Source organism: Crocodylus siamensis, chromosome 12 (genome assembly GCF_052110815.1).
Source record: "Crocodylus siamensis isolate JL-2025a chromosome 12, ASM5211081v1, whole genome shotgun sequence".
In the NCBI taxonomy this organism is placed as follows: Eukaryota; Metazoa; Chordata; order Crocodylia; family Crocodylidae; genus Crocodylus; species Crocodylus siamensis.
In genome coordinates this window covers 2,213,841-2,230,516 of record NC_143406.1, presented here as the reverse complement: position 1 = coordinate 2,230,516, position 16,676 = coordinate 2,213,841, and the positions used below count along the sequence as shown (strand labels likewise).

Here is a 16,676-nt window from a genome sequence, read left to right as displayed (position 1 = left end):
CAACAGCCCATGCAAAAGAGAAGCAATTTTTTTGCCCCGATTCCCATTGCTTCCATCTTAGCACAGGGTGCGAGTTAGGGGTGCAGTCTTGTGTTGCTTTGCCCCGGGGGCTGAGATGGCAGCTGGCTCTGGGTGGGAGGTAGCATGTGGGCCTCCTCCCATTTAAAACCGGAGCAACACGGCGGCAGCCCCTGCGGGGACCAGCGTCAGCAAGAAGCAGGTTGGGCCTGCCGCTTTCTCTTCCCGCGCAACAAGTGGCCTCCCCTCCCAGCCCTGCGCCGGGGAAGACAAAAGGCCTCTTGTGCATCCCTTGAGCCGTGCGAGAGAGCAGCGAGCGAGAGGGGAGGTGGCTACAGCCATGCGAATCCCCGAGGAGCCCTGACTGGCAGAGACCTGCCTTTATTACAATTTCCCTTCCCCTCCGTGCGCGTCTGGCTCTTCTCCGCGCGGTACCCCCCGTGCCATCTGCCTCCTCGCTCTGCGCTGCTCGCCGGGGGAAATACCACGGTTGCCCGCAAACTTCGGGGAGCAAGCGGGTAGTGGGGAGAAGGAGGGGGACGTGCATGCGGGCAGAGGACAAAAATTAGGAGGGAGAGCTGGGGTGGGGGGGAGGTTGGATTCCTTCCTCGGCACTTCAGGCAGGAGGCAGAGCTGGCGTGGGAACAGATGAGCCCCGGGGAGGAGAGATGAGACCCCATCCCTCCAGGAAGAAGAGAAGAAGCCCCCCGTGATGGGGTCCTGCATGTCCAAAGGTGAGCACCGTGCAGCGTGGGAGGGCGGGCAGGGGTCTGGGCATTAATGAGGTGGGCAGTAAATGTGCCCAGCTGGTGATCTGCCCCCCAGATGCGGGGCTGCGCCCCCCCGTGCGATTCTAGCCAGCCCCCATGGGGCAGGGGGAAGGCTGGAGGGTGGAAAGGGAGGATTACAGAGACTCCGGCTGTCAGGGGAAGGCAGGTATCGTGTGGCCTTATCCCCTGGGAGCGGCTCGCCCGATGCTGGGCTGGGCTGGGCAAAGAGGGCAGGGAGGTACAGCCACCGGGGATTGAGTCCGGCACAGTGGATACGAGCCCCCTTGCTCCAGCTGCTCATTAAGGGGTCAGGAAGAAACTTCCCTGAGGGGCAGGCGATGTTGCCTCCCGGCATCTCCTCCCGGAGCCGGCCACTCCCGGAGGTGGGGCATGGGCTGGGCTCGGTCGGACTTGGCTGACCCTTCTCACCTCCCAAACTCCAGCCCTCGGGCATCTCACTCCAGGGGAGGCTGCAGACCCTGCTAAGGCAACTCCTGCCCTGCTGTATGCTCCCAGCCAGGCACCCTGCTCCTAAACCCGGTGAAATGACAGCTTGCCAGGCCCCGGGGACAGTCACGCAGGCGGATGGCATCACTCCTATCCCCAGAAGGGGCATTAGGTGCCAGTTGGGACGTCTGGTAGAAGCGAGTGACAGGGCCATGAATCCTGTTATTTGCCTCGGTATACGTCCATGGAGCAACAAGGCTGACACCACCTTATGGTCGATCAGAATTGGGCCCTGAATCTCTCTCTCTCGCTCACTCCCCAGCGGGGTTACGTGCCGTGAAAAGGCCAGCAGCAAGCTGAGCTGCAGTGGTTAGAGTGGATCAACCGGGGAGTCTGGTCCCACAGCCCTGGCCAGCCCCTCTGCTGTATTCATTATAGAGGATGTTTTGCAAGGGATTTGTAGCAATCATTTAATTTAGCAATGAAATGCAGCCACCACTGGGGACCAGCACAGCATTGTCCACAAGACCCTATTACCATCATGCAGCCGGGAGGGAGGGAAATGGAGAAGGGGGTTATGTCCAGCTGAAGCAGCAAGAGGATTGATGGGGAGCGACCCCAGTAGGATTTAACCCGCAGGCTTGGATGAAGCACCTTGGGCTAGTAGTAATTAGCAATGAAGACTTTGTTTTATGCATCTCCCCAGTGCCACAGGACTACAGAGGAAGCATCTTAGCCAGGACCAGAGGGACGCCAATAAGGAGGTCTTGGGTTTTGCTAGGCTAAAGGAACCGGGATGGGGAGAAGCACAGTGAGGACGATCACCAGGCCTGTCGGACCAGGAAATTCCCCCGGCCCAAGGTGATGCCAGCTCCTTCTGCTCCTACCCTTGGTGTGCGAGGACAACTCAGGGACTAGCTCCCTATTTAATGACTGGGTCCTCAAGGCTGTCTGTTGTGCAGGCTGTAGGTATCAGCAGAGGGGGAAAAACTCACTCCACGGCTGCCAACAAACAGCTCTCAGATAGTACCAAGTTGTCACTCATGACTGAGTCGACCTGAATTCAAACTGAAGACCGAGAAGCCCATTAGGGACACCATCCCACCCAGAACCAGGTTATCAAGCGCACAACACGCAGAAGGGAAGGCAGGTTGTCCACGTCTCCAACACCCAATGTCCCGTAGTGCGTGGCTAGACTGTGACAGCCAGCTGTCACTCACCACGCCGCCGTGCGCTGTAAGGGCTGAACACCACTATCACCTTGACTTAGACATGACAGCGGGAGCCAGGCATGCCTCACCTGTCGCTGTAGTCAGCTCCTTTTGTGATGAAACACTCTCGATCATCACAACAAACTCAGGAAGAACCGAAGAGCGCATGCCCTGGCCACGTTCCAGGTCTGAGCGAGTTCTTCCTCCGCTTTCCAAGCAATTATGGGGCAAATCATTGTTGGCTGTTGGCACGGTGCTTGAACACCAAGGATTACGGTAGGGCTTTAAATCCTGATGGACCCGGGTCAGAAACCCCCAGATCTTACACCGAGACCCAGGCAGGGATGTCAGACAGCTGCACAACCCACAGCTAAGTAATGCAGACCAAGGGATGGGGGGCAAAGGATTAGGTAACCTCATAATAGGAGAAAAAGCAAGGATTTAGGAGTAGGGGGAGATTGTGTCTCAGGTCTAAATTGGGCAAAGCAGGAATGAAAAGCTTGGGATGGGGGGGATCAGCTCCTCCTTAAACAACCTCTTCTTTAGCAGTTAGCATTAGGCGACAGCCTGCTGCAGGGTGTGCGCGTGCAACTAGAACCGTGCCCCCACGAACAGTGGTGTGTTATGTTGGCCATGGCCAGTCGATCCTGTTCCCCCCAGGAAGGCCAGGGATGGGGAATGTTTGCCTATGAATGGAAATAAGAATTTCAGCTTGCTGGTGTGAAGTTGTCTTTCTGACCCAGGACCCACCAGCCAAAGGTCTGGGCCAGAAACATGGCTTTGTGCAATGAAATCCTGCCTGAGCTAAAGCCTATTCACTGGGTGGTGGGGAAAGGATGAGGAACGTCACTAGGTTTCATTTCCCCATGGTCAGGTTATTGGCTGAGCTCCTCTGACTTCAGTCAGCAAAGTGACACCGGCTCCAATGCAATTATGCTGATTTAGGCCAGCTGAGGATCTAGCCCATTGACTTCCAAGGGGTGCCTTGATTTGCACCTGTTTAAGATCTGGCTCACTGCTTAAAAGAAAAAAAAAAGTGGGGCAGCAAAGCCTAGGCAAAGCAAACTCCAAGCAGAACGTTTCTTTAGAAACGCTGCCTGGCCCGCAGCTGCTCTGGGTCTGAGTTATAAGGGACGGGGGGAAGGTTAAGTGCTGCTAATTGTGTTTAGTAGAGGCTTCTAATTTTGCTTGGCAGCACTCCAGACGGGTGGTGAGGGTCTTGGATTACGCGGGTTGAAGGTCTGTCTCTGCCACAGGCTTCCTCTGTAGCCTTGTGCATCTGCGCCTCGGTTTCCCCATCTGCGAGAGCAGGATCATAGCAGTGGTAAGGGAGGAAGTTTGTTAATATTTGTGAGGCATCAGGCTCTGTTTTAAGCAAATAGAAAGGGCAGAGAGGGAAAGAATATGAAATGTACCCTTTCTTCACGCTCTCATCTTGCTTGTGTATTCAAAGTAGAAATCTGTGCCTAATTTCAGGGAAGGCCGTCCGTTTCTCATTCCCTAATTTTGCTTGGTTTGGTTTCTTTTCCATTGCCAGCTCTTGCAAGTTTTGCTCTCTGCGATGCAGTCTCCCCCCATTTCTTTGACTCTCCAAGGAAATCTGCACTATCGCTGCTAAAAAGAAATCCACGTAGAATTTAAGAAAACACAAGCCTTCCTGAGTCGATGCTGGTGTTACAGAAAGACACCCGCCCCATTTTCCATTTACGTTTCCATGGGACCCCCAACCCTGCAGTCTCGCTCAGTGGGTGGCTTTGCACGCGCTTGTCATTTCACGCACGTCCACCCACAGTGGTGCAGAGGGGCCAGACCTGGTACAGTTGGGACCTCTCTGGGGTGGGGAGCGGGATTTCTAAAGCACTTCCCCTCTGTTTGGAAAGTTCCAGTTTCTCTTTAAACTAGAGCTAGGCAAACTTCAAAGAGTTTGAATTTATATATTTAAAAAAGTGGGGGGGAGTTGATGGGAAAACCATTAAGTGCTGACAAAACCTGCTTGGAGAAACTGTTTGTATAGAAACAAAGGCTTTGAAATGCCCGAGGTCTGTACCGAATCTTATTGCACATGCTCCCTATAAATATCTGTAGAGAAGATGAATTTTCCTCTCCAAAGCCTATTAGTGTCAGCCTGTGGCGTCCATCCCTGGATGGAGCTGTGTGAGCCTGGGCAGGAGGTAGCAGTTTATACCTGTGTCTGACTCATCCGCAAGGACCTTCGGTTGCACTTAATAACATCACTGTCTGCAGGGCTTTTAGCTCCAGGGAGGCTGCAGCTCGCCAGGCAGCCGGCGCTGGGCCTGGGAGAGATTAGCTGCTGTGGAGAAGGATGTGAGAAGGGAGAGCTCGAGCAGGCTTGTTTTCTCCAGCGAGGAGCTCCTTGCACGTAGGGAAGGGGACAGCCGTGAGCAGGGGGCTCTGGGTTGCGTCCCCAGGAGCCAGGCTGATGGTCGAGCACCCCAAGAAGAGCCGCGAGGAAAGGGACACGTCTCCTATGAGTCCCTCGCTCCATGTTGTGCTTCCCATCAGTGGTTTCTAAGTTGGCGTCATTGTTTCTAAAGGCACTTTGAGGGAGATTGGATTGATTCCCAAGAGCTCTTTTTCATCAAAGATATTTTCTAGACTGGTTTAACAACCAGTCTGATCTTAGTGCCACTGCATGCACCAGTGGGTGGCCTTAGGGTTGTTGGGGCCTGGGGCAAGAGAGTCATTTGGGACCCTGTAGAGGCTTAATTTTGATGACCTATGTATCGTGGATCTTTTAAATATTCTTTGAGGGAACTAAATAAATATTCGAGGGTTAAAATGCACTTCCTTGCAAAAATGTCACCCGCCCAAAATTTGTTGCAAAACTTTGGGGCCCCCCAAAGTGTGGGGCCCTGGGCCGTCACCTGGGTTGCCCTCCCGTGAGGCCGCTACTGCATGCACCCAGACATGAGCAGTGGAAGGAGCCTGGATCTGGTTTCACTGAACTGACTTCATGATGCCTGAATAGGGTGGCCTGTGTGGCCATTCCTGCCCACTTTGCACAGGTGTAAATGGCTGTGAAAGGAGGAGGATGGCGAATGCCATCTCTGTGGTGTCCCCATCGGGCTGCACCCCCAGGCATGGGTCCAACCCAGAAATGCAGCTGAAGTGCAGTGTAGACAGGCTCTTGGGGCCCCTCTGACTACTAAAAAGATGAGACATAATCTGGAGCTGTCGGACACAACCGGCGTGGACCCTCGTGGAAAATTCTGTGTCCGAGCCGGCGTGCACCAGAGTGGCAGCTTCTTGCATCTGTGCTGTTACTTCCCGCTGTCAACCAGCCAAGCTAATCAGTCAAGGCCGGCAAGCAAATAGCTGCACAGTGGGAGCCAGGACAAAGAGCTTCATGCTGAGAAAGCTGCCATGCTTGAAAGCAGGGCAGGAGAGGGCACGGAGTTAAAAGCAGGGCCCAGCGGGCGAGCGGGGCTTGAGAACGTGACTTCAGCGGTGGAAACACCTGTGGCTTCTCAGCGGTCGCTCCGGCTCAGTAAATGGAAGCAGAGGGAGTGGGGAGGGAAGAGTTAAAGCCACCATAACCAGCCCTGCAAGGCAAAGTGGTTGCACGCTGGTTTTTTAAAAGGTAGGGAGGTTTTGGAGAGCGCAAGACAGGCTTTGAAAGAAAGTGAGTGGGAAACAAAGAGGGAGGCAGGGGGAGGTGTTGGATCTTTAGCAAAGATATTTTTGTTCCCAAGTGTTTCTTTTGCGTTGGAATCAAAGACCTGTTCGGCAAAGCCAGCTGCACCGATTGCCACAGGCCAAAGGAAAATCGCATCCCCTCTCCCCACACTCAGCACTCCTGGTTTGCTCACGTCATGGCCTTGTCCCGGCCTTCAAGCACCACAGGCAGGCGACTTCTTTGGGTCGATGTGGTATCTGTTATTAGACCAGCTAAATAGTTTGCAAAGCACAATTTTTCCAGCTTTTAGGTACAAACGCCTTTCTTCGGGCAGAGGGAGAGTACAGCATCCATCCTCCTGGAACAAAAGAAGCGTAGGCCAGACCAGATTTTGACATGTAAGATAAGCACAATAAAAAGCAAAGAAAATATCCCCCGACCCTTTCAGGCTGGCTGTGTCCACTGCAGCTTTAAAGACCCCGAAGCTCCGTTATAGTTCCTGGTGCAGATGGCCTGGAAGAGGCAGCCCCCAACACAGGGGCCCTTTAAATGGTTTCCTTTTCATGGCCCTGATGCCACATAATCGGTGGAGCACTGAACGCCACGTAGGAGCGAGGAAGCTGGTGTCTCGGGCTCTTCCAGGAAGAGTCCTTGCATTTAGGATGTGCTACTTCCTCAGGCCAAACGACCCCAAATGTGCTACTTCCTCAGCCGCTGGGGGAGGGATCGAGGGCCATTGGGGATCTCCAGGAAACCTGAGGAATTTCTCTCCTAGGTGAAGGTCCTGCTGCTTGGCCATGCAAGTCAGAGTTGACGGAGGGGTGCTGGGTTTGTTGCCCGGTTCCTCAGCTGTATACACCGTCCATTCGTTTCATCTGCTGTCCCATAGTGCCAAAAGGGCTGGTGCCTCCCGGGGGGGACGGCACGGCAGGGTCTCAGCAAGCAGGTCGACGGCTGCACCGCAGGAGGGGGCATCTGGTCGTATCGCGCAGAGCGGCGACGCGGGGCATCAAACCGCAGCACCCTGCGGCATCGGCGCCGACTGGAAAGAGATGTCGGCCAAAATGGTTTGGGGTTGGGCGATGCCACAGCTCCCCTTTCAGCGGGAAGGAAGGAGCGGAGAGCAGGGTGGCCCACCTCTCCCTCCCTCGCCTTCTTCCCTTGCAGAATTCCTCACGAGTGCTCACAAGGAATATCCTGCCGCCAGCAAACCCGGCCAGGCAGAGCGCTCGCCCGCTGCCCCCCGCGAGAGCCAGCAAGGGCCGCCTGCTGCCGTGGCGAAGACCGTCAGCAAGGTAACGAAAGAGCCGGCTGCCGAGGACAAAGATCGCGCAGCCAGGAGGGCACGTAAGCTGTACGTGTGCCAGCCTGGGATCCCCCCAGCCAGCCCCCGCCCCCGTACCAGCCCCTTCCCCCCCAGCACCACAAGAACGCCTCTTGCATCTTCCAAAGGAAATGATAACTTGTTTGCATCTAGCCTGCGGACCCCGAAGAGGTTGGGAACTGGTGCCGCAGCCTATTGGAAAAGAGGTATTCTGTGCCCACCACCTACCGATGCTCTCTCCACTAGGCCAGATGACTGTTTTCATGGTCTTTCGTTCTGCACGTGTCTCTACCACTCTGACCACAGCAGCACAAAGCTCGCTGGGATCTAATTTATTTCGGCTGCCAAGAAGCAAGCTAAACGTATCGGCGCTGAGCTCCCAGGAGCTGCATGCTGATGCTGTTAGTCGGCGAGTGGTACCCCAGTTAGCTAGGTCCATGCTGCAATGTACTGCACTTTGGAGACACCCACAGAAAGCTGGGTTTCTTCCTGTTTGTCAGAGGAGCCCTATTAATAACAAGCTGTCTCCCTCCTAGTCAGACCTTTGGTAGCCTGCCCAGGGTAGGTACCATCTGACGCTTTCACCACATCGAATGAGCATGAAAGGATTGTACCCTCCAGCCCCCTAATACAGGCATTACTCATATTCTGTGTGGGCAAGAGGATTTAGGACTCAGCGAGATGGCTGCAGTGAGAGTTAGGTACCTAGTAGTATACACCTCTCAGAGCCTGCACCTAGGCCACTTGCCCAAGGCAAGAGGCAGAGCAGGGAATCAAACCCACCGCTCTCGTGGCCCAGCAGCAATATAACCCACAGCCCGCCGTCCAGCTTGGAGAGTGTGGCTGATGGAAGCAGGCTGAGTGCACCCCGGTAATAAGCCCGCCACTGGCAGCATCGCTTTGCTGAGCAAGCATCACCTTAAAGGCAGAGATTTTTGACTTTCCAGCCCTGCCCCTGCCCACATCTGGGCATCCCTTGTGCTGTTCCCCCTGACAGATTCAATCTGATGTTCACGGCCACCTTCAGCCTGCTCTGATTGCTGGCTCTCTCCAGACAGAGCCGGGCAATGAGCAAGATGTGCTGTCAGCTGGAGGGAGAAAGTGCCTGGGAGGTAAACAAGGCAAAAGCAGTGACGCACGGGGCTGGAGCAAGGCCAGGAGCAGGGGAATGGGAAGGAATGAATAGATAAAACAGGATAAGGGGGAAGGGGAGCATCAGGTGCTGAGTCCAGCCGGAGCAACCTTTGGGGAGACCTGCAAAGTTATCGTTGGGGTGCGTGAGCTAATCATGCACCCCAATCCCAGAGCTCCATCAGTGCACATGGGAGCAGAGCCGGGGGGAAGGATGGTCCAGCAGTTACAGCACTAGCTTGTCACCTGGGAGAGCCAGGCCCAAGATGCTGCTCTGCCACAGAGGTGTTGTGTGACCTTGGGCAAGTCTCCAGTTCTGCCTTCTATAATAGGGGCACTGTGTCTGTGATGGGGGCCATGGATGGGCCCCGTGGTGAGCATGGGGTTGTCCTGCAGCCCACACCCCATAACCCCACAGCAGCAGTGTTGGTAGAAATGGCACAGGGGGGTCCCTGCCCGCTGACTGAGGCAGCCTGCCCTGTGCCAGCAGGTACCTGCTTCCCCCTGCTAGCCAGAGGGTCATGGCATTGGGTGCAAGGGGGACAGGAAAAGAGAAGGGGAGTGCCTGGATAGCGGGCATGCAATGTAAATTGTTATCTTTCCCCACTCTGGAGCTCCTGGTGGAGGAAGGCATCTGCCATGCCCAGGCGTCTTATTCGGCGCTTCCTTGTGCTAAATGCTACCCCCAGAAGTGACAAAACCCACCCTCCCCAGAGTGCTACGGCCATCTCCGTCCCATGCAAGCCATGCAGGGGATCATGAAGGAAGGGGGACCTGCAGATGGGGTAGCTCTGGGACTAGCCGTTATTTTAGGCGTTTCTCCTCTGCTCTGTTTCAGGAAAACCAGATGGATTTCTGCTGGGACCCACTGCAGGTGAGCGCAGGCTGGCTGCTCTTTGCCTCACTTGGTTTCCCGTGTCCAGACAAGCTCTAGGGCCAGGGGGTGCTACTGTAAGAGGGGCAGCTCGTACTGAGCTTCGGTGGGAAGAAGTCGCCCCCGGGTACCATCAGCGCTTGGGGCTGCTGAGCCGTCTGGGGCTCCTTTAGCTCAGAGGTGTACAGGATTCCTCCGTCATTCCCGTCCCTCTGCATGGATCTGGCCAAGGCTGCGCAGAGCCCCCTGCCACCTTGACCGTCTCCTGTCTCTGCAGAAATGTTTCAAGACCTCCCATGGGATTCTCTCCAGCTCCAAGTCGGGCTCCAGCACTTACAATGTCACAGCCCTGGCGACCTCCTCTCTGGTGGGTAGGTAAAGACCAGCCCTCCCTTCTCCCCATCTTCTTCGTCTTTCTATCAGCTGGAGACACTCGAGTCCTCCCTTGCCAGGTCTCGCTCCAAGAGCGGAGAAACTCGGGGCTCCGAGCGTTTGAGAAAAATGTCTCGGGGACTCGCGGCAGGGCTCTCACTGTTCCCCATTTAAACAGAGCCCCCGGGAATGGTTTCAAGTCCTGTGCAGTCCCGGTTCTCTCTCTGCCCTGTTCAGACCTGGGTGTCATCCAGCCTGACTCCCTCCAAAGCCGATTTGCAAGGACCCTTGATATCTCAGAGGAACAGGGCTGGGAGAGCTCACAGGGTTGATGAGAACCAGGACTTGGCTCTAGGGAAGAGAAAAAGGATCATTATTGTGCCTAACCGCTGGCCACACAAGCCCTGCAGTTCTCCCAAAGGCTGATATGGGCTAACACACCTGATATACGCCTGAGTCTTGACTTTTTAATGTGCTAAAGGGCCTTAGTTTGGTCACTGCTTCGGCCTAAGGTTGGGGTTGGGGCGAATGCCATTGCCTAGCACAGGGTTAGGGTTAGGGCCAGAGGCACAACGAGGAGTTTTGGTGCCCTGGGGTGTGGGTGCTGAGCACTGCGGAGGTTGATGTGGGCTGCCGGTGCCCCACGGCAGGCTCCCCTCCAGCAGCCCATTGCATCGGCTCCATGAGGGCTGCCATTCGGGCATGCCTCTAAATCCCACCCCATAATTATGGCTGGGGCTCCCTGCCTCCCTCCCTGCATGGGTCCGGCCCAAGCAGAAGCAAGGTATGGGAGCCCGTCCCAAATTTGGGGTCTCGCATGCCTGGTGAAGCCAGGGGAATTTTTCAGCTCCAGGAGCTTCCCAGAGCAGTGCTGTCCACCGGCATAATTAATTGAGCAATGTGAAGATTAATAAAGTGTTTGTTTCCATGGAGACAGCAGTCACTAAGCTGTCTGGCCAGACTCCCTTTCCTCCGCAAAGCTCACGGTGCCCACGGCTGAGTGACAAATGCTCGGCTTTGATGGCCACTGGGGAGGAAGCGGCCCGGGCAAACTGGGCAGAGGAGCAGGAAGGTTTTGGGGTGATTTGGTGGAAATGCCTCTCTCCCTCAGCCCACAAACCCTGAAAAAGCCCCAAATGTTCAGTTTTTCCCCATCGAACACAGAGTCCAGTGCAAGATGGCCACTCCGAGATTCACAACCCAGTACTGCCTCCCCGGGCGATTCTCCATCCCCATCCCCGGCTGTTATCCTTATTGCTGGAGCAATGAATCCGGTGACCGCTCTGGGAAGGGAGACATATCTGAGGTGTTGCATCCAGACAGAAGGATTTAGCAGCTATGGCCATGCAGCGTGTCCAACTCTAGTCAGGAGCTAGAAGTGGAGGGTGTGGGGGACCCAGAAAGAGAGACAGGGTGTGTGTACACATGCACGTTAAGGCTCATTTGCCTATTTTAATGCACATTAAAGTGTCACTAAAAAAAACATGCTTTTTAATTAATGTGCATTAAAATAAACTAATGCACATTAAGCAGCACTTTAAAACCACGCTCTTTAGTTAATGCACATTTGCCTAGTACCTCACAATGGATTTAATTATCTAAAGCACGTTAATGCACATATCGATACACCCAGTGAGAGGTGCGCGCACAACTTTTTAGAGCCCCATCCCAGCTCTGGGTGGGCCATGGCCTTCCCAGAGGTAGAGTCGGTGCTTTATACCCAGCATAGCCAAATCCCTTAGGGCTTTGTCAGACCCCTCCCTGATGGGGCCTTGACTGCCCTTTCCAGAATCAGACCCACAGCAGGGAAAGCAGACCTGAAAATGAACTTCTTCGTTCCCTAAGGATGCTCCCAGGTCACTCGGCCTTCTGTTCGGAGAGCTGGGGCTGGCGTGTATGCAGCATGTGTGATGAAGCCAGCTCTAAAACAGGTGGTTGCCACTTGCGCCAGCACAAGACCTGATCCTTAGCCGGCACCTCACCGGCTTCAATGGGCTTTTGGGGCAGCCCCTTGGTGACCTGCCTCCCAGAGCTCTAGGGGTTTTCACCCCGGATCCAGCCCAAATCGCTGAGGACAGCAAGGTACCGAAAGCAGTCACCTACTCCAGTTCTGATCTGGGTCTGGCCGGTCCTATTAGATGTCTGTGGGGATTGGACCCCTACTTGTTGAGTGCAGTGACTTTGCAGCTGCTGGTTTAGGGGCTGGCCCAGGCATAATGAGTTTGCTAGGCCTCAGTGTCATTCCTGATGGACTGCTGTCCCCAGTGCCAAAAGGATCACCCCCTCCATGGCAGTATCTGATCCTCCTGGTAGCAACCTCAGTAGAAAAGCAAGGCCATGGGATGGGAGAGCTCTGGAGCCTGAACTCTCTCGTCTCCAGGACGTGGGTGAAGTGTCCAGCGCTGTCGTTGCAATGCTGTGCCCGATCTGGGGCTGCTTATGCTCTCATCGGAGCATCATGAGGAGTTTTCTTCCCATGGCCATCACTCGAGCCCCTCCCACCGGTGCTTAATTCACTCCTAAAAAGAAAAGGACATTTTCTATGGTGAAACGTAGCATCTCTCTGCTTGGAATGACCGTGGCTAGTGCCACGCGAATGTCGCTGTTTGCTGGGTGTTATTGAGGGCAGCTAAGGCTTGCATGCGAGTGCCATAGACATGCACCCTCCATGAGAGGCAGTGTTTGCCAGCCAAGTGTCCAGTAACTCTCTGTTCAATGAGACGTGCCAAAGCAAAGCTGGGAGGCTCCGGGGAAAACGCCTAAAAGCATCATCCGTACCGAAAGAGTGGCAAGAAGAGGTCGTGTGGGGCTGGAGGGATGGGGTGCTGCTGCGGGGAGACATTAAACCACGGTGCACTTGCCATGCAGAAGGGAAGCCAGACTGTCGTACAGATGGTTCCTCCCACGCCCAGTGTTAGTGCGGTTGGTCCAGGAGCTCCCAACCTTGCCTGCTCCCATCGAGCTCACCCTGTGTCTCTGCTCTAGGGCTGGTCCAAACCATCAAGGATCACATCACCAAGCCCACAGCCATGGCCCGTGGCCGGGTGGCTCACCTCATCGAGTGGAAAGGCTGGAGTGCCCCCCAGTCGGGCTGGGACCCATCGCTGCCGGATGAAGACCAGTATTCCTACCTCACCGATGAGCTGAAGGAGGCGCGATTTGCAGCAGGTAGACGGGGAGTCGCGGGCAAGGCAGCTGCAGACCGCCCCAGCAGGTAGCTGCCAGGAGAGCGACAAGCCTGGCAATGACTGTGTCTCCCCGCAGATCCAGGGCTTGTCCTGAAGAGTTCCCTAATTTGACCAGGGGTACCTGGGTATGTACTCAAGCAGGGTGGGGAGTGAACAGCGGGCAGAGTCGGTGCTGGCCACGCTGCTGTGTCGTGTGCCATTGACTATGACTACCAAAATGGGTATGCATTAACCAGGCTAGCCCAATGGGCTGCCTAGGGCTGCCAGGACCTAAAAGCTTGACCTTCTTGTCTAGCCACAGAGACCCCCCTGCTCAAGGATAGGAACAGGTGATCCCATCCCAGGGTTTCTTGGAGCGTCCTCTGCAGCTGGTGATGTTGCTCACTGCTGGAGACAGGACATGAGGTGGATGGAGCATGGTTTGAGCCAGCCTGGTAGCACTGATGGACCCTGTGGGTTTCCCAGGGAAAAGCCACATGCTCCTCTTGGTTACTCTACAATTGATCCAGGCAGAGACTGGTTCCAGTGGGATGGTTCCCTGGGACAACCACAGTGAGAACCTGGCCTGGCTTCCCGCCCATCCCCTCTTCACCCGCATTGGGTTTCCTGTGGTCCCGTCCAGGTGTAGCAGAGCAATTTGCCATCACCGAAGCCACCCTGAGTGCTTGGTCCTCGCTAGATGATGACGAAATCAACTACAGGGGCAGCTCCCAGGATGTCATACAGCTTCCAGGTACCTCCTCCCTGCTCAGTTGTGATCAGGCTGCAATGCTGCTGGTGCCCCCGTTCAGAAGTCATCTCGCCTGCAAATCCCGATCGGGTCCCTTCCAGCACTGATTGCAAAGCATGCAAACCCAGAGCCCTTTGGAAGGGCTGCAGTCCCTTGGCAGCTCCCCGCGCTCTGGGAGCAGCAGAAATAGGCCCAGCTGCCCACTTTGCGTGTTGTGGGACTGGTGTGCAATGGATTCTGGCTGGGATCTCGATGCCCCGCGCGCTGGTGTCTTGCACCAGACACCATCTGGCCGTGGCCCTGTGTATCATCTTCCATCATCACAGACTCCTCTTTGACTAGCCAGCTCTGCCTCCCTGGGGTTTCTTCCACAAAGCCAATGACAGCGGTAGCATTGGAGCAGGATCAGGGCCCAGATGTACTGAACACCCTGAGCTGCATCGGGAGGGTGCTGGGGTGGGCAGCACCTCTGAGAATCGGGGTCTCGAGATGGGCACCCAGAATCAGTAGCTGCCAAAACACTTGCTGGCCTTGGGGTGCATCTGTCTCAGGGCCCTGTAAGTTGAGAGTCTCCTGGTTTGCTTTATCCTGCTGAGTCTCCAACAACCTCCCCCCATCTCAAAATACCTTTGCTTGCAGACTTGGAGGGCATCTACCGACAGGAAAAGATGCTGCCCAGCCCCCAGGTGATCAGCAGCCCGCAGCTGGAAGGCATCCTGCCAGCTTTCTGCCCCTCCACGTGCACGTCCCCACCGCCCCGGGGACACCCCACAGCAGACGAGAGGACCTCGAGCCTCCCCTCCCTGGGGACTCTGCCCTGCGGCTCCCCCCACGCCAGGAGCTCCGGGCTAGGAAGCGTGGAGAAGGAGCCGGCCAGCTCAGCCGGAGAGCAGGAGAGCGCGAGCAGCACCCTCCAGCAGCGCCTCGCCAGCTCCCTCCGCTACGTGGACAGCAGCTCCCTCTCGGAGGATGATGTGTTTTATAACTAGATGCCCCCTCCCCGCTCTCCCCGGGGCAGCAGGGAGATCAGTCGTGCTCGTCCAGCCCCGGCTTCCTGGACACTTGCAGAAGCAGCTGTCTCTGGGTTCACCGTGGCATGTGGGGAGAAGGCCCCCGCAGCAGTGCCCGCTGCGACCGCCTAGACAGAGGATGGCAGGGAGGGGGCTGTCTCACTGCGTCTCGTCTAGTCCTCCAGAGCAGGCCACGACTGGACTGAGGCCACGCGCACCACAGCTGAGGCTCTGATTTGTTTCCGAGGCCACTGGTCTGCATTAAGTGGCACTGACGCAAGAACAAGGGGATGGCAGGCACAGCCGGGCTCCCTCGAGGGCTGGGAAGCGCCCAGAAGGCATCCTCTTCCCTGTGCATTTGATACCTGCTCTGCAGCTGCAGCCGCTTGTCCTAGGAGCTTCCAGCGTGTGTGTGTGGCTTATGCACCAATGCTTTGGTTTCTTGTCTCTGTGGAGCTCAGACAAGCGCCTGGCAGGTTGAAATACAGGCCCATCCCCAGGCTCCTCAGCCTGCCCTGTTGCAGACAGACATTAGGCTTTATCTATCCCTTGGCACTGGTGGCTTGGGCAAGGTGCGAGCATGAGCTGGCTAGTAGGAGGGAATCAGCCTGAGGTTCAAAGGCTGTTAGACCCCTGTGTCCCATTTCACTCCAGTGGCAGCCAGGCTTCGACCTTCCTGGGGCTTCTTTGCAAAGCCCAGCCTAAAGGCTAATGGCAAGCAAGCTGGTTACACCAGTTCCTGCCTCTCAATGGTGTTCAAATGCTAAGCATGTGCCAGTGATGGCATCCAGGAGCTTGGAGCTGCTTGGGGAGGGTCTGCAGGAATGGCCCTGCCCTCCTTACCAGGCTATAGCATCCCCTTTGAGGATATGGTCACAATATGGTTGTGCCCAGTCTGTGCCCTGCAGCGTGGTGATCTACCACCATCACTGCGCACATCAGGCTCTGTGCACTATCACTGTGCACATCTGCCTAGGTGTCTCGTGCTGTGCATGGCCCCTGCTGTCCCACACTGGGTCCCTACACTGCTCTCTTTGTGGAGGAGAGAGGAAATGGGTTAGATGGGAACCCCAGACTACCTTAGGGAGTTGGGGAACAGCTGAATATTATCAGTTAATGTCAAGGAGGCAGCTTGATGCTAACACCTGCAATAGGACCCGGGTGCAGGGTGGCATCTCTTGCAGGCTCCCTGCCACTGAAGTGGACACCTTCAATCTGGGACTTTAAAGAAAGCTGCCTGCAGGGATGTTCTTCCTGCAGCTGAGTATAACTTATGGCCGCGCATCCTCTGCCAGCCCAGGGCATCGCCCGAACGCCTCCCTCCTTGGCCAGACACTGTACAGTCCAACACAGCCGACATGTCTCCTTTCCCAGTGAGCTGTGTAACCTCCCAGCTGGTTTCTCTCGTGCTGCCTGGAGATGGATCTTGTGCGCCTTAGCAACGCTCCCTGCGGCGGCGAGGGGAGCGGGCCCCGGGGACAGGCGGGGGGCGGGGTTGCTGCAGTGGCTGTGACGTCTTTTCCTCCCTATGTTCTGTATCCTTGGAGAAATTAAAGTGACCGATGAGATCTGCATGTGCCTGGCTTTGTCTCTGATCCAATGCACCCTGGGACTGGAAACAATGGGCTTCCGTGGAGGCAGCCGCATTGCTATGGACATAACCCCCCAGCTGCAGCGTTTCCTCCGGAGGCTGGCGGGAAGTCCTCTTGCTCCTCGGGCCTGCATATCGCTCCACTTGGGCTTGGGCAGTGCTACTGGATCAATGGGGGACAGCAGCTTTAGCCCAGGGATGCTCTGGGAGAAGGAGATGCCTATGGGCACACGCATGCTGGGAACTGTGGGAGCTGGGGGGGGGGGCAGCCGCGGCAGCCAAGTCAAGCAGTGACTGGGGTTGCCCATTGCTCCTAAAGGATGTCGCCCTCTGTTCTAGAAACCGGTGATATCTGGACCCGGGACTTCCTGTA

General features: G+C 55.9%; 1 protein-coding gene across 3 annotated transcripts; it reads left to right on the top strand.

The window, feature by feature from the left end:
• The first annotated feature begins 187 nt into the window (after positions 1-187).
• On the top strand, positions 188-16,280 carry FAM131C (family with sequence similarity 131 member C). 3 transcript variants are annotated; one of them, XM_090024200.1, is made up of 7 exons: positions 189-752; positions 7,251-7,378; positions 9,377-9,412; positions 9,690-9,783; positions 12,770-12,952; positions 13,595-13,705; positions 14,342-16,280. In XM_090024200.1, exons 1-7 carry the CDS (start codon positions 731-733, stop codon positions 14,689-14,691), a joined length of 924 nt encoding a protein of 307 aa, XP_089880326.1. In that variant the 5' UTR covers positions 189-730; the 3' UTR covers positions 14,692-16,280. The 3 variants fall into 3 exon arrangements, with proteins under 3 accessions (XP_089880329.1, XP_089880327.1, XP_089880326.1); XM_090024203.1 differs by lacking the exon at positions 13,595-13,705 and having other exon boundaries at positions 188-752; XM_090024201.1 differs by lacking the exon at positions 13,595-13,705 and having other exon boundaries at positions 188-752; positions 12,770-12,998.
• The last annotated feature ends 396 nt before the right edge of the window (positions 16,281-16,676 follow it).